This window comes from Phragmites australis, chromosome 4, assembly GCF_958298935.1.
Source record: "Phragmites australis chromosome 4, lpPhrAust1.1, whole genome shotgun sequence".
Taxonomy (NCBI): Eukaryota; Viridiplantae; Streptophyta; class Magnoliopsida; order Poales; family Poaceae; genus Phragmites; species Phragmites australis.
In genome coordinates, this window is record NC_084924.1 from 7077564 (window position 1) to 7100279 (window position 22716).

At 45.2% G+C, this 22716-nt stretch overlaps 3 protein-coding genes across 4 annotated transcripts; 2 read left to right on the forward strand and 1 right to left on the reverse strand.

Annotated features, from left to right (window-relative positions):
* Window positions 1–2510: 2510 nt before the first annotated feature.
* On the reverse strand, window positions 2511–3765 carry LOC133915499 (syntaxin-111-like). Its single transcript, XM_062358685.1, has one exon. The coding sequence runs from the start codon at window positions 3671–3673 to the stop codon at window positions 2732–2734; it is 942 nt and encodes a 313-aa protein (XP_062214669.1). The 5' UTR covers window positions 3674–3765; the 3' UTR covers window positions 2511–2731.
* Window positions 3766–4290: 525 nt separating this feature from the next.
* On the forward strand, window positions 4291–8594 carry LOC133915504 (uncharacterized). 2 transcript variants are annotated; one of them, XM_062358691.1, is made up of 9 exons: window positions 4291–4578; window positions 4655–4768; window positions 5702–5806; window positions 5895–5999; window positions 6819–6957; window positions 7572–7687; window positions 7763–7819; window positions 7931–8029; window positions 8180–8594. In XM_062358691.1, exons 1-8 carry the CDS (start codon window positions 4357–4359, stop codon window positions 8006–8008), a joined length of 936 nt encoding a protein of 311 aa, XP_062214675.1. In that variant the 5' UTR covers window positions 4291–4356; the 3' UTR covers window positions 8009–8029; window positions 8180–8594. The 2 variants fall into 2 exon arrangements, with proteins under 2 accessions (XP_062214675.1, XP_062214674.1); XM_062358690.1 differs by having other exon boundaries at window positions 4293–4578; window positions 7931–8047.
* Window positions 8595–11557: 2963 nt separating this feature from the next.
* On the forward strand, window positions 11558–15258 carry LOC133915503 (endoglucanase 10). Its single transcript, XM_062358689.1, has 6 exons — window positions 11558–12416; window positions 12847–13154; window positions 13319–13780; window positions 14036–14171; window positions 14258–14430; window positions 14519–15258. Exons 1-6 carry the CDS (start codon window positions 12041–12043, stop codon window positions 14924–14926), a joined length of 1863 nt encoding a protein of 620 aa, XP_062214673.1. The 5' UTR covers window positions 11558–12040; the 3' UTR covers window positions 14927–15258.
* Window positions 15259–22716: the final 7458 nt, after the last annotated feature.

Below are 22716 nucleotides of genomic sequence, written 5' to 3' on the forward strand. Positions count from 1 at the left end.
AAGCCGATTTTGGTGTCTTTTGGTGTTTAGGGTTGAAACATGAGCAACACCGGATTTCTTCGTCTCCTGGACGATTTCCTCCATTTCCTCTATCACTCGATGATCACCCAACTCCACAACCATCTTGGGTAAGTCCCTTAGGTTTCCTATGGCAAGAATACATGATTTGGTTGGTTCATTTTGAGTTTGGAGCTTAGGTTATAAAGTTATGGTGTTCTTGAGCTTTGGGGTGAATTAAAAGATTTGGATGAGTTTTGAGTTAGGAATCGACTTGCTAGGTTAATGAGTGAATTCTAGACCCCATGAACTATCCCAAACATGTTCCCCTTTGGCTTGGAGAGGCTCCCAAATCAAACCGGCCAATTTTTGCCTTCAAAACAGCTGTTCTGGACCTATGCGGAGTATCCGGATCAACTCGGAGTACCCAGACGGCCCCAGCTGAAAATGACAGAGAATCCCCTCTCGGAGGTTCACTCGGAGACTCCGGTACCCGGAGTATATGGATCAACCTGGAGTATCCGGGTGGTCCCAGCTGAAGATGACAGAGGACCCCCACCTAGAGGGTCAGCCGGAGGCTCCAGAACCCAGAGTGTTCGGCCCAACCCGGATAATCTGGATTTGCTGTTTGTCACACTTTTTCCTTTGTGCTGATAGTTTGTAAAATTCATAGCTAATTTATACGAGCTCCAAAAATTTTCTTTATGTAAGTTTTATTATCTACTTGTGAACATATTTTCCTTCTTTTGAAAATTTAATATTTAAATATTGCTTTATTAATTATAACATATTTTTTATTAATAATTTATTCCTTTACAAGTTTGCCCAGGCTCTCTCATCATCCTAGCTCTGCCACTAGTTAGTTCTATGCATAGAGGTTTGATTAATGATGGTGTCTTACACGTAAACAATACTTGTGGAAATTGAAACTCTCCTTAAAGATATTTTAGGGTTTAGGGTTGTGACATTAACAAAAGATAATTTAGTTAAAAGGCAATGAAAAGGTAGTACCAAGCGTTATTTTTTAATCTTTATAAGAGTATACAACACCTATTTTTAATTGTCATTTTGCTAAATTTATATAGCGTACGATACAAGTTACTTTTGGTTTATCTCCTTCAAGTGTTTCTCACATGTTTGGAGACTAGTTTAATGGAATTAAATATAAACGTAAGTACCAAATTCTGTTGGGACAAATGTCATTTGTTGGACAATTTAGTTAAGTCGTACTTATGTTGTTATTGACAGACATCAGTTCACTCCTCCATGCAGGTTATTTTCAGAGGCATATTTTGAGTTTGCTTATGGTCCCTATTGCAAAAGAAGAAGACTCACCGTATAAACGTGGCATGCTGCTTGTTGGAGTGTATTATGATGGATATCTTCGCTAAATATGGATGATTATTTAGTAATAGATGCAATGTTTAATTTACTATCAACAATGATTTTGTGTTTAAGGTTTTAGATATTCCAATGCGGTGTGAAAACATATAGCTGCAACTTTATAATAATGAATAGTTATGTGCAGCTTATAGTGCAGAGGCTAGGATAGTTTTATTCCATTATTAAAAAAACAAATTTGAAGATGCATCCATCCATATCATCGTCATTCAAGTTGTAAAATCGTCATGTTTGATTCACAAAAGTCTCCCAACTCCCAAGTCCATCAAATCTCATTTCATACACTGGCTGGAATAATCAATAGGAACCGCAATTAACGGTGTTTTCATCAGCTAAATTGTGATGGATACAGGAACATTCAGGCTGAAATTAAGGAATAGAAAATCTAACAACATGAGACGCAACCACAGAGTGTCCAGATCATTCAAAGCCATCCACCCATCGAATCGAGTTCAAGTCATTCGTCACAATTAAATCGTGAATCGACACAATTCCCTGATTTTTTTTAGAGGACACAATTCCCTGATGGGCCATGAGAACATCAGACGAGAGGAATAAGCTAACTAACTATTCAAGGCCTGACGAGCTATGAATAATATTTTCTTTTCTTTGGGCCTTCACACCAGGGATCAGGCCACAAGGGCAGAACAGATCCATGGGCAGCTTCTAAAAATTTGAGTACCACAGCAACAATCTTCTTCTGTACAATAATGATTTAGCTTCTGCATGTCATAACGGTTTAGCTGGTCCTCAATTCAATGAACACAAGAACTGAGGCGGAAGAAAACGAAGAAGCATACACGTCTATATCACCACCATCTCAATGTAGATTGTAAAAAAAAATCGTAGCATTTGATTTGCAGAGTTTCCCAAACCCACTAAATCTGCTGAGACGTGTTTGTTTTTGTTGCGGATTGTCATAATCTAGATTTTGCGGATTCATATGAGATAGTGAATTGTATGATTTCATAGTACAATATGTGAAGAAACCCATTCATATGAGATTGTGAGAATCAGCTTTTAGATTGTGACAGTCTGTTTTTTGCTTCGGTGGCTAGAATCTATTATCAGGATAAAAACCAAACAGGGCAGCCATACTGTGATACACAAACTCAATAACAAACAGGAACTGCAATTAACGGTGTTTTCATCAGCTAAATCCTGATGGATACAGAAACATTCAGGCAGCAAGTAATTAAGGAACACGAAATCAAACAGCATGACGCGACACAACCGCATAGTGTCCGGATCATTTGAACCCACCCCCATCAACCGTATCGAATTCGAACCCCTCATCACAATTCACAACTCCGGCGTTGTTCCTCCGTCTCAGTCAAGACTTCCTTAGGCTGGTAGCGATGGGCACGATGACGAGCAGGACGAGGAGCAGCAGGATGATGATGCCGATGCAGAGCCACTTGCGGCTGCTGCGCTGGTACTCCCTGGCCTTGCCCAGCTCCTTGTTGCCGCCCTGCACGTAGTGGGAGGCGTTGGCGACGTGGCTCTCGATGTCGTCGAGCTTCTCCCCCTGCGTCTCCACCATGACGGCCATGTCGAGGAACACCTGGTGGAGCTCGAGGAGGCTGCGCTCCACCTCGCGCGCGGCGTCGTGGCGGTCCTGGATCTCGTGCACCGCGGTGAGCACGGCGCCCTTGCCGTGCTCCGCGACGGCCGCGCCCAGGAGCTCCTCGCCGCGCCCATCGGAGATGATGCGCTCGATCACCTCCTCCTTGGGGACCTCCCCCGTGAGCGTGTAGTAGCGGCGCTCCACGGTCTCCTTGTACTCGGACATCATCCGCTGCCGCAGAGCCTGGAAGTCGAGCATGAGGTCCTTGAGCTTCTTCCGGAGTCCCGCGGTGACGGCGGTGCGCGTGCGGTCCAGCGGCGTGCCCTCACGGCACCCCGCGGAGAGCCTCCGCTGCGCGGCGTTGGCGCGGTCCATGGACTCGAGCCTGGCGCGGATGTCGCGGGCGCGGCGGAGCACGGCGACGATGTCGGCGTTGACGCGGCCGCGGTGCGCGCGCAGGGCGTCGGGCTGTTGTAGCGACTTCCCCTCCTCGTTGGCGGCGTGGAGGCGGTCGAGCGCGTCGCGGATGGCCGCCATCTCCGCCTTCACGGCCTCCGCCTCCTGGAAGAAGTCCCGCAGGCGCTCGTCCGTGACGCCGCCCGCCGCCTCCGGGAGCTCGATCCCGTCGCCCCCAGCCTCCAGGTCCTTCATCGCCGCCTTCTTCAGGTCGACGTAGCTCATGAAGGACTTGGTCATGAGGTCGTTCATGGCGCCGATCTCTGGATTGCCTTACTCTCTCTAGGGCTAGGGTTCCGCGTTGGTGGAATGAATCGGCGGAGCAGAGTAAGAGAGGTGAGAAGAAGGGGAGGCTTTAAACTCTAACGATCAACGTGGAGCCGGGGGGGGGGGGGGGGAGACCGGGGGACGGGAATAGACAATAGAGCCGTTGGGTGAGAAGGTGGCCGGGGAGGGAGGGGGATCCAGGGCAACGGCTACGAGATGATTTCTTTTCTTTATTTTTCGAACGAAAATTAGTTTTCCCGAATCGTTGCAACGGTTACAAGGGTGATGCGATCAGGCAGACCTCCTGCTCCTAAATTTATCTCAGATATAGTGTTCTAGATTCATCTCAAATCTAATATTTATAGATTATAGATAAATATAAAATAATTTAAATATATATTTTTAATCTATAATGTAAATAAGATGACTAACATAAACACAAAACAGTTTTAGTTTTATAAATTTCTCGAGCTACGTATACTTTGTTTCAAAAATTCTGAAATCCAGAGCCGAAGCGATTGGAGCAGGACGGATGGGCTCTATTTCCACTGACAGATGTGGCCCACTGTTGCAGTATCAGCTTTCTCAGGGATTGAGTAAACCCCTTATCCCCTCGTGGTCTCCCGGGAAGGAACGGCAAGCTTCCGAGCTGCCACCACCCATCGCCAATGGCTTCCGCCAGTCTCGCCTCCTCCTCCTTCCTCCCGTCTCTCCCCGCCACCAACCCTAATAAGCCTGTATCCCTCCGCTTCCGCGCCCGCCGTCTCCCGGTGGCCGCATCCGCGGCCCCGTCGGGCGGCGCGGCGGCCGCGAGGGAGCGCCGGCGCTTCCTGGAGCGGTACGGGCTCAACCCCGACGACTTCGAGGACGAAGTGGAGGAGGATTCCAGGGTTTGTTCGAATGATTTGGGATCTCGTAGTGTTGATTTCTATGCGTATACGTGTAATTTGACTGTTTTTTTTTCAGGAAGAGAGGAGGGACAGGCGGAGGCGGCGGTCGGGGAGAGGGGAGGATGCGGCAGAGGTATCCGTTGCTCCGAAGAAGGCGGCAGAGCGCCGGGAGACGCATAAGATGCTTCAGGTTCGGACAATTCGATCGGAACCGTGGCTTTGGTTTTGGATTGTGTAATGCTGTTAGTTGTATGTATCTGTTTCACAATCACACTAGTAGAGCATTTGGACTGGTATGCTAATTGCATGCATTCATATGCATTCAGTATTCATTCGTGCGGGGGTGGTAGGCAATTCAAGCTTAGTCCCGTATGAGCTATGTAAATATGTAATGAATTTACCATCTGTTTTTTTATGGTGATAGAGCCATGCATTAAGCTTTGGAGACAACCAAAAGCTGCTTCAAGTTTGTGGTTCAGTGTTGCCTGTGGTGCATACCCGTGGATAGAAAGTTACGTACCTTGATTAGTAGCACTGCATCTTATTAGCATTTGCATGTTTTTTTTATAACTTTGGTTAGTAGCGCAGCATCTTACTTGCATTTGACATGATTTTCTACATTTCTTTTAAATACTACTATTAGATTTGATCAGGTACTATGATGTATCATGCCACTGGTCATGTGTCGTGGACCTTACTGTGATTCATCTGTAAGCCATACAAACAGTTAACTGGGAAGCAAGATTGTTGTCAATTCCCTGGGCTGGCAAGACACCCAAGCACGCCTGCAGTTGTTGTCATTTTGTTGTTCTGCAAATTATGTATAAGATTGCAACATCTGAAAAAGGCCATAACTTGTTTATGTGTTTGTCCAAATAAAAGAAACTACTTGTTTGCGACTAAAATAGCCATAATTATTTTTTAATAAACCAACTATGCGTGCATATGTATACATTAATTTGAAATTCTAGATTTGTAGAACAACTCTTTTATTGTTTTAAACAAGCCTCTATGCTGGAATTATTCTATAACTGTTTAAGTTGTTCACGTGCTTTTATACACAAAATGTCACTATTTTACTATTGATGTATTTTAGAGATTAAAGTACTTGTGTTTCTCTCAGGTACTAAGTGGAAAAGTTCGCAGAAGAAAATTACTTTCACCAAAAGGGAGGGATGTTCGTCCAATGATGGAAGTTGTTCGAGGAGCAGCCTTTGATATTTTACAAGTATCCATTTATTGAATTTTCTATGCCCCTTGTATAGTTTCGCCTTTGTGTATTCATGGACCTTTGTTAATTCTTGGATAATTTGCAGTCAGCTGGTGGTTCTCCTGCTTCACTCAGACCAGGTCGGTGGTTAGATCTGTATAGTGGTACTGGATCAGTTGGAATTGAAGCTATGAGCCGAGGATGTTCAGAGGTTCTCCCAAAACTCAAGCTTAAACATCAGTGCATACTAGTCCAAAAATCCCAAAGCAAACTTCCTACAACCAAGTTCTAGTGTGTTTTGGTGAATCAATGAGCAATATCTTCACCAAAATAATCCCTCGAAGCACTCACATTTAATTAGCTGTTCTCATCTTCTGATTCTATCTGAATTATAAATGAGTTCCATGAAATATGTGAATGGAAATTTCATCAAGGGGTGTGTCTAGTGCAAACTAATAGCTAATCTATGGCTCTGTGCATGGTACATAACTATGTCTTGAGTTACCTCATTTCCGATATCTTTATGGGCCCTTGCAGTTTAGTTATCGCGGGTGCTAGCACATGAAGTTTCATTAATGTTGACAATTAAGCCATCAACATGCTCCCAACTATGAAAACCCATGTTTTTTTAGAAGAACCATTTACGAATTTACATTTGAATCTCCTTCAGATTGGAGATGATTCTGCTCTTGAAGTCATGGAAATTGACAAGTTAAACTCAAGTGCCTCTAGTACACTAGTACAATAGTTCTTAATTCGTTTGCATATATCTAAGTCTGGTGCTATTATATAGATGCCTACCGTTCATTAATTATGCACAGGAGCACATCCAATTCAGTGTATTTTTAATTGAACTTCTATACTGATTACTGAATATTCATGATGAAATCTTTTCTGGGGCTATCTAGTCTGTTAAGAGATACCTTTCAAATTCTGCTGCTAAAAGTGTTCAATTCTGCAACTGGATTTGGTAAATGACATAAATGTCAAGTAATGTGACCCATTTATTCATTTGTTTGTCTTTATTTAGGTGCACTTTGTTGAGATGGATCCGTGGGTTATTTCTGAGGTCCTTAAACCAAATCTGGAGTGTACTGGATTTCTTGATGTTTCACACATACATATGCTCCGTGTCGAAAACTTCTTGTCCAATGCTGAAAAATCTAAAGGTAGGATTCATTTCAGGAAACACACATTACTATAGTCATAGAGATAAAGAAACGGTAGTGAGTGACCAAATAAGAAACAGCACTTTGATGACCCGTGCAAAGCCTATTAGATTGAGATGTTAATGCCCCTGTCAGTGTGATCCATTTGTTAACGAAATTATGGATTATTGATTTAAATTGATTGTGTGCTAGACTGCTAATCTAATTAGCAATAATTGATGTGAAGACTGCAGTTGTATTTAGAAATTATTCTTAGATGGAATTCAGCAATTCGTGAAAAGACTCTTATTCTGTTTAGGCATTGCTTTCTGGTAAAATAACAATAATATATGCCACTAGTTCAGTTGGGAAGAAGCAAATTCAGAGCATGCAAATGACATGCCAAGGATGTTTAGCTGTACATTGAAATCTTAGTAGTAGGTTTATTGTGTTGTAAGGTGTAGATTCTGATTCAAGAAAGAACTGCATCTTTTTCCAGGTTAATCCTAATGACATAGACAATTGTGTTTGCCATGAGATAAAATCTGTATGCTTAATCATAGGAACAAGGTAATTTGGATTCTTTTAACAACAGTATTTCTTCTCTTCTCTGACTCTTTTTTTGTATCTCTCAGGTAAATATCCTTCTTTTGATTATATTAGTGTAACACCGCCGTATCTTGAGGTCAACTATAGTACACTAATCGACCAACTCGCAAGGTCACCATTGGTTGGAAAAGACTGCTTCATTGTGAGTTCTCCATGTTATGTAAACCTAACTATTTTGCCTTTATGCACATTTCTGACTTCATCTATGTTTATTTAGCTAGTTGAGTACCCACTGAAAACAGATATGGCTGAATCCTGTGGAAGCCTTATAAAGGTAGGTTTGTCTTCTTGTTTACTCCACTTAAGCTCTAATATGATGTGATCCGGTAGTGCTTAGCTTTCTTGATTGCCGTTGCAGTTGCTCACTTATTTTCAAACACTACAGATAGCCGACAGGAGGTTTGGTAGGACCAATTTGCTAATATATGGGCCAACATGGTCAGAGAAAAAGCGAAGGTCATGAGATGATTGGTGAAACATTGAGGCAAGGATTGCACACAAGGTGTGCCACTGTCTTAGTTTCTTTATGCACATTTTGAATCTAAAACGTAGCAATACGCTAGCTCGTTATGCACAATTTAGATCTTTGCCACAGTAATACACCAACATACATTCTTTGGTAACCATTTTGCAGATCTTTACTTGGTGAAAAGGCGTGTCCATATCATGTCCCCAGTTGTCATGACGTGAAATCGCTGTTGGGTGAGGTGAAGTTTTACAGGAACTTTGGTACCGGAGATAACTGACCAAAGCTAGCGCATAAGACGATGGCCATCCTGTTGCATCGAGAGATTGCATTTCTCTTTCATTCTGGTTCACAGATGCACATCTCTGAAGAAAAATTCGCCTCTGTGTTCCAAGCATCAGCGTCAAGTCACACTTCATCATCACCATAAGACAGGGACCTCACTACATTGTTACGCCAATTGATGTCCTGTGCACACCATAAGAAGGCTTGTATCACTTCTCTCAACCCCGTGTTTCCTTCGCGGTATGATTTGAACCGTACAAAAATGTATTCATTATGCTGGTTCTTGTTGCAACTTTCAGGCTTTTGTGTGCTCTGTCTCCATATCATAGCCATGATTTCTGCTAACTGATGGTTCCAATAAACAAAACGCTCACTCTTTTGGTAGCTTGCTGCAGCCTTGTGCTTCAACCTTCATGTTCCTCCTTGTTGACAGGATAAAGACATGCAAACATGTGCGAGTGCAACGGTCTGAAGCAATCGCCTGACCCTTCCTTACATTTCACGGAAGAGCCCGGGTGTCTTTATATTTTAGTAGTGTTTCTAGTTGCAGCAAATGTCCCCACACGTGCTATGCATCATTGTTCACTCTTATAGTATCCTGCTCTTGCCATACCACCATTGAACTCTCAAGATTTTTTTTTTAAAAAGAAAAAAATAACTGTCTAGGTCGGCTGATTGGTTTGGTGCTTTCACGCGGAATCTTTTTTTTTTTTAAAAAAAACACTAGTACAACTTTTAGACCAATGTATATATTCATATTATTGTATGTACGCACTCATAAAACATCTACTAAAGATTAAAGATATGAAGTTTGAAGATTGACGAAGTTATTATAGATATATCGCTATTGATAGGTATACCATCTACTTTTGAAAAAAAAAATTGTCTGGTTGAGACATAAGGAGGAAACCTAAGGTTTGATCTTGATGAACAGAGGCATAAACACCTGCATTAACCATGGTTGTTTTCACCCTGTATCTGTGGAGTGAGCCCTTGATCGGCTGGCTAGCCTGCACCTTAGGCGAAGATGATAGCTAGGATGCAAAGATTTTTTTTTCCTCCCCCTAGTTCATCCCACAAGGAAGTTGGAAGGAGCATCCTGCCGATCGAGGTCGAGACGTGCACGCTCTTGGAATGAATGGCGGAGCTCCGGGGCAACGGTCACGCAATATGTGTTTCTACATGTCGCTAACCGGTGTGGCAGCTCGTTTCTTTTGAGCGCCGGAGTTCTATTCCCTGCCCCGCTAACCATGGATTGCGTGGGTCTCTTTCGTGAAGTTTCTACTTTAATCTTCTGAGATTTCGAGACTTCAGAATCACTACACTAACGAGTTGTTCCCACCGTCGTGAAAAGAGTCCTCCAGAAGGATGAAACGGCCATTGAATTTGAGTCCAGGTTCACCCAGCACTTTTCTTCCATACGCACCTATGATGGACTAGGTCCACCCACACAGGTGCTCCCTCGTCAGAGCATGTTTCATTAGGGTAGCTCCAGTTGTGATAGATAGTAGCTAGCTCTTATGTAGAGAGAGTAGAATTGGTGAATACGAAGATGAAGTTGATATGGAGATAAACCTTGTTTATGTGAAAGAGAATCTTAAAGAGTTAGTTTTTAAATAGAGAAAATAAAAGATAGTTTTAAGCATTGTGAGATATAAAAAAAAATTTAAATAGAATATTTTGAGAAGCATGTTGAGAAAAATAAAAGATAATAGCTGGAGATAATCACTGAAGATATCCTTATAATACAAATTTTATTTTTTCCTTAGGTCAACCAAAACTAAAAAATAAATTAAAAAATTAAAAAAAATCCTCAGGAGCCCAATCAAAAAGCACATGATCATCTGACGACACGAGTCTTGGCACGCAAGGGTGGGGGGTCCAAGAATCCGCCACCGACAGCAGTCCACCGACAGCTTGCCCGGATCTCGTTTTTCAATCAGTATTTTTATTTCTCCTTTCGTTTTCTTTATTGCTGCTGGTTAGTCCCCGTCCTGCCAGGAGGAGGCGTAAATTAGCCCACCTCACCTTGTGTGTGAGAGAGTGACCCCTCGCCAATCTAGGTGTGCATTAACGCCAACTACTAGTTTTTCACTGCACACAATGGCTTTTTTCTTAATCTAGTACTAGTGTGTAGTACGTCAGTACATAGCAGCAATGGTATTCATGACTCAGCATCTTAACATCGTTTCTTCTTTCTTTTGTTGGGAACACAATGCTGATTCTTACTAAACCATAAAGTATGTGGCTATTTGTTTTAAAGGAACCTCTTGATGCAGGCAAAGTTGATTCTGGTAGGCACCTTGGAAGATAGGAATGTCGTTTTAATACAGCCATACAGGTATGTAGCAGATAATTCATGTCCTAGTTAGTATATATGCCTGGGGTTCAAATCAAGAAATGGTAGTTGTTGGTTAGAAAAAGAAAGGGAGAGCCACCATAGGGCATCAGGCTGCTAGGGCCTAAACTATGCATTATAAATGGGGAAAACAACAGAGAAAGAACAGAGAGTCGTCTGATTCAGCAATGCGTGGTTAGTATACTACTAGTCTAGTACTACCAGGAATGTGATGCTTCAGGCTTTGAGCAACGGCAACTGATTTGGAAAGCAAAGCAATTGGGAACAAGTAAATGCTGTCGCTTTCATGCATTATTGGCTCCAATCTTTCTCTGCAACGTACAGTTTGATGAGACACAAACGACTATGCCTCCCAGATCTAAAAAAGTTAATAACAAAGACCTACCTCCCTTTTCTTATATGACCACTCGAATATCCTGCAACTACCACAGTGACGACCGCATTTTCTCCTAGAGCTAAAATAACCATAGCTAATTGATTTTTTTTTGCCACAGCTAAGATGTGGTAGCTACTGGGATGCTGAGGAGGCTCAGTGATTTTTATGAGTTTTTTCTCCTGTGTGTGATCTGATTTGGTCGATTGATTTGTAACTCTTTATATTTTTAATATGTTTTTAGTCCTATCAGTACTGTTCTGTAAAACTGATAGCTTTTTTGTTTTTTCTGGTCTTCTCTGTTAACACTTTAGTTTTCTAATTTTATTCATCTGACTGATCGTAAGATACTCTAATATTAGTTCTGTTACATAGTAATGAAGAGGGAGTTTTTTTCGTTTAAAAAAAAAGCTAAGATGTGGTTTCACTTATTTACATATACAATCTATAATTATTAACTCAAAGGATCTCACATTTTATTAATAGAGTGTCATCGTAATCAAAGGATCCCGCAGGGACGACCAGTGCGCGGGCAGGGGCATCACACCAGCGCGGACGCGCACAAGGCACCAGCGCAGCCCCCACAAGTGAAGTGGAGTGGCCACCACCGCCACCACCACCCCCGACCTCCTCTCTCTCACCTCTCGTTACACGGCGCGGCGCACCCACCCGCTCGCCCGTCGGTTCCGTCGATAGCGCAGCGGCAACGAGAGACGAGACAGCCAACCCAAAAAGACGGCAAGCGGACGGACGATAGCGACGCCCCAACCACCAGAGCGCTCCACCCCATCGCACGCCATAACAAAGCACACCACCGCACCACCCAACGCCGTGCCGTGCCGTGCCGCGCTGCCACCTCCTTAACCCACTCGGGCACACCCCCTTTCCCTCCTCGGCGCCCTGCTCCGCTCACCCGTGCGTCTCCCACTCCGAGAAGTCGCATTGCCGCCGCTGAAGAAAGGAGGAGCGGCCGCGCCGGTGTAGGAGGAGGAGGAACAAGAAAGCCGGCAGGATGTTCGGGCGGGACCCGTGGGGCGGGCCGCTGGAGATCTCGAATGCGGACTCCGCGACGGACGACGACCGGAGCCGGGACCTGGACCGGGCGGCGCTGATGCGGCAGCTGGACGAGACGCAGCAGAGCTGGCTCCTGGCCGGCCCGGGCGACCAGGCGGGCAAGAAGAAGAAGAAGTACGTCGACCTCGGCTGCGTCGTCGTCGACCGCAAGATCTTCATGTGGACCGTCGGCACCATCCTCGGCGTCGGCCTCTTCATCGGCTTCGTCATGATGATCGTCAAGCTCGTCCCGCACAAGCGCCCGCCGCCGCCGCCGCCCGACCAGTACACGCAGGCCCTGCACAAGGCGCTCATGTTCTTCAACGCCCAGCGATGTGAGTGCATTTTTGCTGCCCCGTTCCTTCCTCGGTTCCTCCTCTCGCCGAATTCTGCACAGATCCGGTTGTACGTGGCCATGGACCATAGCATGCAGATAATTCTGGCAGTTAGAGATGTTCGTCATGCCATTTCTTGCTCTTCTTTTCATGGCACATATTTCATTCTACATTTCTACATTTAGCACGCCTTGGGTGCCAAAGATCTGACCTTTTCCAATAGATATACACTCATATGTACTCCAACATATTTAACCAGATCACAGTCCACGTGGGAGAGAAAAAACCCACCACTGTCTCTCACTCTGATCTGAAAAAGATGGCAAAAACACCTGAATTCGTATAAGCAACTAAATTGATGAACAGAAAGATTCCACCGACAAAAATTCTGCTCACCTTCGGACTGACGATGTGTCTTCTGGCATGTCAGCTGGTCCGCTGCCGAAGCACAACGGCGTCAGCTGGAGGGGCAATTCCTGCATGAAGGACGGCCTCTCCGACAGTAGCGTCCGGAGGAGCTTGGTCGGAGGCTTCTACGACGCAGGGGACGCCATCAAGTTCAACTACCCCATGGCCTGGTCCATGACCATGCTCAGCTGGACTGTGATCGAGTACAGGGCCAAGTATGAGGCCATCGGTGAGCTCGACCATGTCAAGGAGCTGATCAAGTGGGGCACAGACTACCTCCTCAAGACCTTCAATTCATCTGCCGACACAATCGACCGGATTGTTGCCCAGGTTAGTAAACATTGAGCATTTCGGTCTGCTTATTTGCTCCGTTCAATTGGGCATCAGATCCACCCAATTGAGTAAATTTTCAGTGTCCTTTGGACAACGCATCAGCAGACAGCAAATTGTAGCGACAGCAAACCATTGATGCCATATGAAACTTCTTATTGCAGGTGGGTATAGGCGACACCTCTAAAGGCTCCACGCCTAATGACCACTACTGCTGGATGAGACCAGAGGATATCGATTACCGCAGGCCTGTCACTGAGTGCCACTCTTGCTCAGATCTTGCTGCTGAAATGGCCGCCGCCCTGGCTGCGGCTTCCATAGTGTTCAAGGACAGCAAGACCTACTCTGACAAGCTCGTCCATGGTGCAAAAGCCCTGTACAAGTTTGGCAGGCTGCAGCGTGGGCGATACAGCCCCAATGGATCTGACCAGGCAATTTTCTACAATTCCACCAGCTACTGGGATGAGTTTGTGTGGGGTGGTGCATGGATGTACTTTGCCACAGGGAACAATTCATACCTTACAGTTGCCACAGCTCCAGGAATGGCAAAGCATGCTGGAGCTTACTGGTTTGATAGTCCAAACTATGGAGTATTTACCTGGGATGACAAACTTCCAGGAGCTCAGGTTAGCATATTTCATACTTTGGAACTGAATATATTAAAAATATTCAGCATAATCTGAATGGAAAGGAAAACATGATGCCCTGTACTATGTCAGAAACACTTAGCATAATCTGAACATAAAGAAAAACTTATGTGTTTTTCTCAAGAACCTAGAGTACTAGACCACTAAGGAAAATGAGAAAGGCTGATAAATGTTATAATGTAGCCTTCTAATGAATATTGGTCCAACATTAACATAGTTTCTTCTTTATCCCAGGTTCTTCTCAGCAGGTTGCGGCTCTTCCTAAGTCCAGGGTACCCTTACGAAGAAATATTAAGGACATTCCACAACCAAACCGATAACGTTATGTGCTCATATTTACCTTTATTCAATTCATTCAACTTTACTAAAGGTTCGTGAATCATGATGTCCCTCTTTGTTTCTCTCTACCTTTCTCGCTAGCCACAGAAGAAAGCTAAGAAATGGAACATTTTGCAGGAGGATTGATACAACTCAACCATGGAAGGCCTCAGCCACTTCAGTATGCTGTCAATGCAGCTTTCCTTGCTTCTTTATATAGCAATTATCTTGAAGCTGCGGATACACCTGGCTGGTACTGCGGACCTAATTTCTACACCACAGAAGTCCTCCGCAAGTTTGCCAAGTCACAGGTATGGTTTTGTTCTTAATGCTCATTAAGTGATTGATGTTGCATTAGCAGACAAAGTGAATTGACACTTTAATCCCTTCAATTTGCAGCTTGATTACATCCTTGGCAAGAACCCACTAAAGATGAGCTACGTTGTGGGTTTTGGAAACAAGTACCCCAAGCGTCCTCATCACAGAGGCGCATCAATACCTCATAATGGTGTCAAGTATGGATGCAAAGGAGGTTTTAAATGGAGGGAGAGTAAAAAGGCAAACCCTAATATCCTCATTGGAGCAATGGTCGCTGGCCCTGACAGGCATGATGGTTTCAAAGATGTCCGCACGAACTACAATTACACAGAACCTACTCTTGCAGCAAATGCTGGTTTGGTTGCAGCACTGATTTCTCTAGCCGACATCAATACTGGAAAGTCTGGAATTGATAAGAACACCATCTTCTCTGCAATTCCGCCGATGTTCCCAACTCCACCACCACCACCGTCAGCTTGGAAACCGTGAAGAGCCAGATCTTTGAATATTTCCTAAGCATCAAACAGAGGAGCTGAGTAAACATATGATCATTTGGTACAGCAAAGGACGCAAACAGAAAAGCAGACGACCTAAGCTTACATGGCTCCTCTTTTGTATCAGTGTGATAGAGCAGTATAAATCCTCTATCCAACATAGAATGGAAGTTGTGTGCAATGTGTGAAACTAATTTTTGGGGTCCTTGTTGCTATTCACATTCCGAGCTCATGTGTGAAGTTCGCTTTTTGTAGAAATGGCACCTTTACAAATCATTTTATATAGGGAAGACTTTTCATTATAGTAAAGCATTTGTGAGACCTTTATACTGCTTGCTTATATCTCATTTTAATCTCGTTGTGTTATATTTACAGAACTACAGTCCCCACTTCAAGGGCAGCAGGTTCACTAAATTCTCAGACATATAGGACTAAATTCCTTATTTGCAACTCGAACTTAGCCCTTTCCCTGATCTGCCATCAAGAAATCCCAATTTCCTTCTATGCCATCGGCTCTGAAACTTCTTCCCTAATTTGCCATTTCTGTTACCACACTGTTAGAGAGTTGCCGTTATAGGTCCCATCCTTGTAAGATTTTTGTAAAATTATATATTCTGCCCTTCTATTCCTTTCTCTCCCTGTCCTCACTCCCGCCGCTTCTCTTTACTCATGCAGCAATTCGCAACACAACCTAATAACAATCATAAGAAAAATCATTTCAGCAGGAGTGGTTAAGATGAAGAACAGCTGACGATCCCCGAACGCCCGCTGTTGGTTCACGGCATGCAGCAAAGCACCAGGAAGAACCGCTGAGAATGGTTTAGGTAAGATAACAGGAAATGGAAAATTTCGATGTTGTGACGCTGACAAGAAAGGGAATTTCCGTATTATACCATTCTGCAAACCATATGATCCAAAAAAGTCCATAGACATAAATGTTCCAACTGCTTGCAAATAACAAGACTGTGTTGTTCCAAGAAAATTATTCCCTACTCAATGGAGCAAGAATGACGAATCCCAGACATAACTTACCTTCTGCGCAGATCAACTTCATTTTAGCTTCATACTGACTTGTGAACGAGGTACTCTTGTGAAAAGATGTGTGGTTGGGAGAGACTCTTCTAAAAGTTCAATTTCACGGTCTTTTCAGCTTGTGTGCTGACCCAGATTCACTAGTATCTGATTGTTGGGATAATAATGAGTGAGAGGTTTATTTTAACAGAAGTTTAACTGCAAATGATATGCTCCAATGGGAAGAGCTGATGCACAAGCTGTGTAATGTGCGCCTGAATGACTCAGAAGATGAAGTGGTTTGGGCTCTAAATAAACCAAGGAGATTTACTGCTAAATTCCTATATAGATTTCTGATTTTTAAAGAGGTTCTCAACAAGAGGGTTAAGAAAATCTGGTCAACCAAACTAACCTTCAGAATCAAAATCTTCTTATGACAGCTTCTACATAATAAGCTACCAGTGGCCTCCTCCCTTAAGAAGAAGGGTTGGCAAAGGAACATACACTGTTGTCTGTGTGGTAAAACTGAGAATGTCAACCATATATTATTTAGGTGTATGCTGGCACAGTTTTCATAGTGTCCTGAGAGATGTCTTTGGTTGTAATGGGTTCCCTACCTCGGTAGCTGACTTATGAGTAAGTTGGCTCCCAAAGTTTTTTTAACATTTCTCAAAACTTAGAACTTTTTCTTTTTAAAAGTATTGTTTGGGCTCTCTGGAGGACAAGTAACACTATGACGATGGAAAAGAAATTCTCCAAAAGACCTGCTGAAGTTCTGACCATCGCTATATCATTCATACAGAAATGGGGCATCCTTCTCCGTGATGACGATAAGCTGATGATGGACAGTGTCTCTTCTCAAGTCCGGGAGTGGCTACAGGGCTTCAATTCGAATCCTGGCTTAGCCACTGATATTTGCGATATTTGATTTGGTGCCTTCCAACCTCTTACGTAATAAGATAGCATTTTACTGTCCTGTGTCTTTTAACGTTGTTGTATCTAGTGCGTTGGTAATTCCACAATATCTCGCCCGTTCAACAGGTGAGATCTTGTTCTTTGCCTGTTGAACGGGCGACGGTAGGTTAGATATGATTTTTTTAACCGATATGTATTTTGAAATTATTAAAGAAAAAATATATAAAAAAAATCGCAGCCACGAGCGGCTGCGGGAGCCAGAGGCACGTGGAGGTCCCGTGCGCAGGAGCGCGCGAAGATGGTCGGCTAGGCGTTGCAGGAAGCACACGGGCCGGGTGGTCGGTTTGATCTTGGCGCCGATCAGAGTGGATGCGTGGGGAGTTGCATGGGAAAATCGTGCGGGAGCACGGGAGAAGGTGGCTGCGCGATGCTAGGGGGCTCGAGCCGACACGGCATTAAGGAGGAGGCGGCGGCGCCTTTTCGTGTGGTCACGGAGATCAGGACATGGCCCTGTTAGAGCTTAACTCGGACAGGACCGGCGACATTTGAGCCAGGTTACTGTGCCGTAATAGACTCGGTTTCGTCCTGTGCCGGGCATCCGAGCAATACAAGGTAACATGACCGATCCTTTTGTGGCGTGCGACAGAAACAGGGCCATGCAACAGGACGCGAGGGCAACAGGAGAGGAAGTCCACGGGATACCGAAAAATTGCAATCAAGCTACTCGTGAATCAATGCTTATGACAGTTGATAGCAAACAGTGAGCGGCGATCGAGCGGATCAATTTCGTCGTGTGTTGTGCGGGGTGGTTGTCGATCAGAGGATGGAGAAGGGGAGGGGGGACGGGGCCGGCCCCCTAACCGCCCCCTGAGAGGGCGGTAAGAGTGGCGGGCGTGGGGATTCCCCCTACCCGCCCTTTGAGAGAGCGATTAGCTCCACCCGCCCTTTCAAAGGGTGGTAAGGGGTGGTCTTGTTACTGTGGCAATCCTTACCGCCATCTGAAAGGGGTTGATAGACGCCTATTTTTGCAAATATTGTCGTGAGGAGTCTATTTATTTAAAATTTTAATGAAAAAAATATAAAAATAAAAAAACTCTATTGAGACCATGTGGCAGGCTTGCATATGGCAAGGCCCATGCGGCAGGTCAATGGGTGCGCCCACGCGGTTGGGCCAGATGAAGGCCGACAGGAGGCAGCCCCGGAATTCTTTATATATATTTTTTCTTTAATAATTTCAAGAGAACACGTTGGTTTCCAAAAAGCCCATATCTATCCTACCGTTGCCCGTTCAACTGGCGAGAACAAGGCCTCGCCTGTTGAACGGGCGAGATGTTGTGGGCCTAGGCATCTGCGGCTTTTATGTGATTTAATTAATCGGAGAGAGGTAGATCTCGCCCGTTCACTGGGCGAGATGAAGTTTTTGCTCGCTGAATGGGCGAAACCTTTGTGGGTGCGGCGCCGCGCGGTCCCACCCAAAAGGTATCGCCTGTTGAGTGGGCGAGATGGTCTGGCTATTTAGCTTGGCCGCGTCGGCTCTGCCAACATCAGCCTCATTTCCTCCCACACCCGAGCCAAGAGAAGAGAAGAGGAGACGAGAGGAGAGGAGAGGAGAGGAGAAGAGAGGAGAGGGGAGGGGAGAGGGGAAAATTACGGCGAAGCCCTGCCGAAGAGAAAATATATATTTTTTTCTCAGATTATTTTATAAACCTAGTAGGATAGTGAGTAGTGTTAGATGTTGACATAGATATGATATGAGATCTTGAATTTTTTTTTACAAATTTGGTAGGATAGTCACTAGATTTATGTTAGAATGTAGATCTAGTTTTTGAATTAGGGTTAGATATGGTTTAGTAATTAGATACTGCTTAAACGTATATCTTAGCAATTAGATATAGTATTTAGACATATGTTATGTATTAGATGTAGGTTTTAGATATAGTGTAGTCGTAACTGAATTTTTCATTGTAGATGTAGTTTTACATACTTATTTTTTTTCGGTTGCAATAATGTTAGAGTTTTTGTCGATGGTTACTAGGTATGTCGGATATGTCACAGTTTAGGATTTTTTTTATGGAGACAGTGAAATATTATATGGTCCGGAAGGGGTAGTACTGTCCGTATTTTAGTCAATAGACAAGGGTATCTCAAGACCTATGCACAAAAGCGTCAGACACTTGTATGCGTGGTTGATGCGGGGTTTCAAAATAGACCCCGAGGTTCAAAAGATGACCATTAGCATTGTGGAAAACCATATCAGAGAAGGTGTGTACTGGGAGGTGTTCCCGCTCTGGGAAGATCATGTGTGGAAGAGATATCTGCAGGATATTATGCACAGAGTTGGCCTCCGATGTTGCTTGTGCAATGGAAGAATAAGGAGAGAGCTGGGGAGATGTAGGGTGTGGAGTACGCGGAGGAGGAGGGTGATGAGGAAGATAATGATGTGGATGTCGATCCAGATGGTGCACATTCATCGGATTATCCGACTGAACCGACTGGCGAGGCAGATGAGGGGGAGCGAATTCCTTCTCTAATTGAACGGATGCAGCGGGATGATCTTTAGGCAGATGAGTCTCCTGAGTATGACATCTTGGATGATGAGGACAATGCTCTAGTTCCCGCAGACTAGAACAATCCAAACTTCAACAACCTTGTGGTGAATGAGGGGAATCAAGTGGCCTGGGAGTATACGCAGAATGAGGTGACTTAAGGTGCTAGGTATCCTACTAGTCAAGCCATGAAGAATGCTGTGATTCAATGGTCGACATCGCTACGACGGTAGTTTTATGTTATGAAGTCAAGCAAGAAGGAATATGATGTGAAGTGCGTCAACGAGGGTTGCCAGTGGAGGGTGCACGGCTTCAAGGGAAAGTGGGTTGACTATTGGGAGGTATCGATTGTTGTCGAGCACACTTGCATGATGGACGAACTTGAGCTCAGCCACAGGAACATCACCTCAGCCTTTGTCGCCAATGTGATGTATACCCAGATTGTGACAACTTGAACTACGAACTCGGGTCAATAATCAGGCAAATCGAGGAGGATTACAAGTATACTATCAGCTACAACAAGGCATGGAGGGCAAAGAGGAAGGCAATTGAGATGAGGTTCAGGACCTACAAAGTGTCATATGACAATCTACCACATTTGCTGCAGACCATTGCTCGAAGGAACCCGGGGACGTATTACGACATTGATAAGTTGCTGTCCAAACCTGGCAAATACGTCCTGAAGCGATGTTTCTTCACATTAGGGGCATGTATTGAAGCTTTCAAGCATTGCCGGCCTATCCTGTGCATCGATAGCACTTTCCTTACCGGAAAGTTCACGGGACAGATCCTGACTGCTATTGGGTTCGATGGGAATAATCAAGTTTTGCCTTTGGCCTTTGCATTTTTGGAGAGTGAGAACACCAACAGTTGGTACTGGTTCCTGTACCGTGTGAGGATGATAATTGTTGGTGCTTGGCCGAACGTGTGCCTTATACATGACTGGCATGCTGGTCTGCTCATGGCAATTATGGATCTGCAAAATGGATCCGACGATGGCTTAATCGGACCTGTGTGGCCAGATGTCCAGAGTAGGTGGTGTATGAGTCATTTAGATGCAAACTTCTTCCGCCAATTCAAGAACAAGAACCTCATGAACACGCTCAAGAGGCCGTGCGGTCAGAATCAGCAGCGAAAGTTTGATACTCTTTGGAAGACACTGGATAAGCTGACAAAGAAGCAAACACAGTAGCATGCAGGGAGGCCCGTGAGTGGACCAGAGGACGAACCAGTTGAGCCCCTGGTAAATGACAATGAAGTTGGCATCATCCGGAGGAGCGGGTCATCCACTAGGTCATTTAGCGAGTGGATTGAGAATGAACCCAAGGAGAAGTGGGCTCTTCTGTATGACACAAATGGGGCTAGGTATGGCATTCTGACTAGTAATTTAGCAGAGGTTTACAACTGGGTCATGAAAGGTGTGAGGGGGATACCGCTGGTGGTAATTGTAGAGTTAATACTGCAGGGACATGCAAGTATTTCAGGGATCATTATGTAGTAGCGCACATGGCGCTAAATGATACTCGTCTGATTTATGGGATGAAGATGTCTAAGTACATAGAAGACAAGGCGGAGAAAGCAAAGATGTACAGGGTGAAGCCCATGGGAACTGTGCAGAACAGATACGAAATTCTATGCAGGGACAAAGGAAGAAGAGGGGGCAAGCGTGAGAGAGTTATCCATGAGTGCACCATCTTCGATGAAAGGTGCGTTTGCACCTGCTACAAGCCAATGCTACTGCATAAGCCATACTCCCATGTGATTGCCGCGTGTGCTGTGACGGGGCATAGGACTCGGAGGTACGTCTACGACTACTTCAAGAAGGAAGCTTTGTTCGACACCTGGAACCATGAGGTCTATGGTTTCAGGATTTATGGATCTTTCACGAAGGAACCTAGGCCCGATGCTGTGTTCATACCTGATCCCGACAAGATGAAGCAGAAGAAGGGGCGGTGTAGGACCACGAGTCTCCGTAATGACATGGATGAGCAGAAACTAGACGTCGCGTGAAATGGTGTAGCAAGTGCAATGGAACAGGACACACTTATAAGAAATGCACCGCTGGTGTCCCAAATGTGAACCCCGCAGAAGCAGGTCCTTCTGGGTCAGGTGCAGATGGGAGAAGTCCTCGTGGTCGTCAATCGTCGACATCCTCGGCTCATTGAGATCGATTAATGTTGTAATTTGTGGTGTGAAGGATATTCATGTGCATACCATTATACTTTGTTGTGGTAGTACTATGAACGTACACGGAGGCCGTGGTTCTTTGACGCGCTTCGCTTGGCCTTTCGGTGCTCTGCGTACGTGACCAGGAGTACTGGCTCACGACTCGCGCCCTCGTCTTCGACATCTACGTCAAGGAGTACTCATCGCATCGCGTGATGCGGCAGTTTGGGAAGTTCCAAGCGTGTCCGCTACCGTTCAGTAGGTCAGTGCCTATCAACATACACATGTGCGTAACGTTGTAATTACATTTTCCAACGACCCACGTGTACACCTTGTATTCACGGACTTATGTTTCTGCAAGTTGACGCGGAGGGGGGCTCATTCCACGGGTGTGTTTGCGTCGTGTGTGCAGAGGTGGGTTGAAGAATGGGACACAGCTGTCGAGCACGTCGTGCATGAGGAGCGGCCACACTCGGAGGAGGCGTACACAGAGTACCTCTCGTGGTTTGTGCGTCGGACGCGGATCCGGGTGACGTACACACCAGCCGAGTTTCCATGCCACATGGCTGACGTGCGCGACACATACCCTACGCACAGGGACCAGGCGAGTTCGCTTGAGGTACGAATAACCGTACGTGAGTCCTCATTTACTTCAATTCATAGTTCAAAAAAAATGTGAGATGAAATGAAACTTTTCTTTGCAGAGGGACATACTGCACCAGATTGATGTGGAGGCACGTGCGGCCAAGCTGTGGCTCGACAGTGGTGGTGAGGTCCCCAAGGCCGAGATGAGCGCGACGTTTGGTCGGATTATCCGAAGCGGTTGCCAAGGCCTTCAGATCGATGAGCTGCAGTTTGTCCTCAAACGTTTCTATGGGACCACGAGCGTCAGCTCAGATGCCGCCACGACCGTCCGGCACCTTCACTGCACCGCTGCACGCACCGGTACCTCCGACGTTTGGCACCGACCTGTCTTAGTTCTCGTCCTCCAGCACCGCTGACACCCGCTACAGTGTCACAGCTTCTAGGCCACCCTTCATCGGTGCCGGTGACCACTTCTACGACGCCAGCGGTGCGCCACACCCTTCCTCTGCGTACGCGGGTCCTTCGAGCTCTCGCGTCCCCGACGCAGGTACGATAGTCGCTT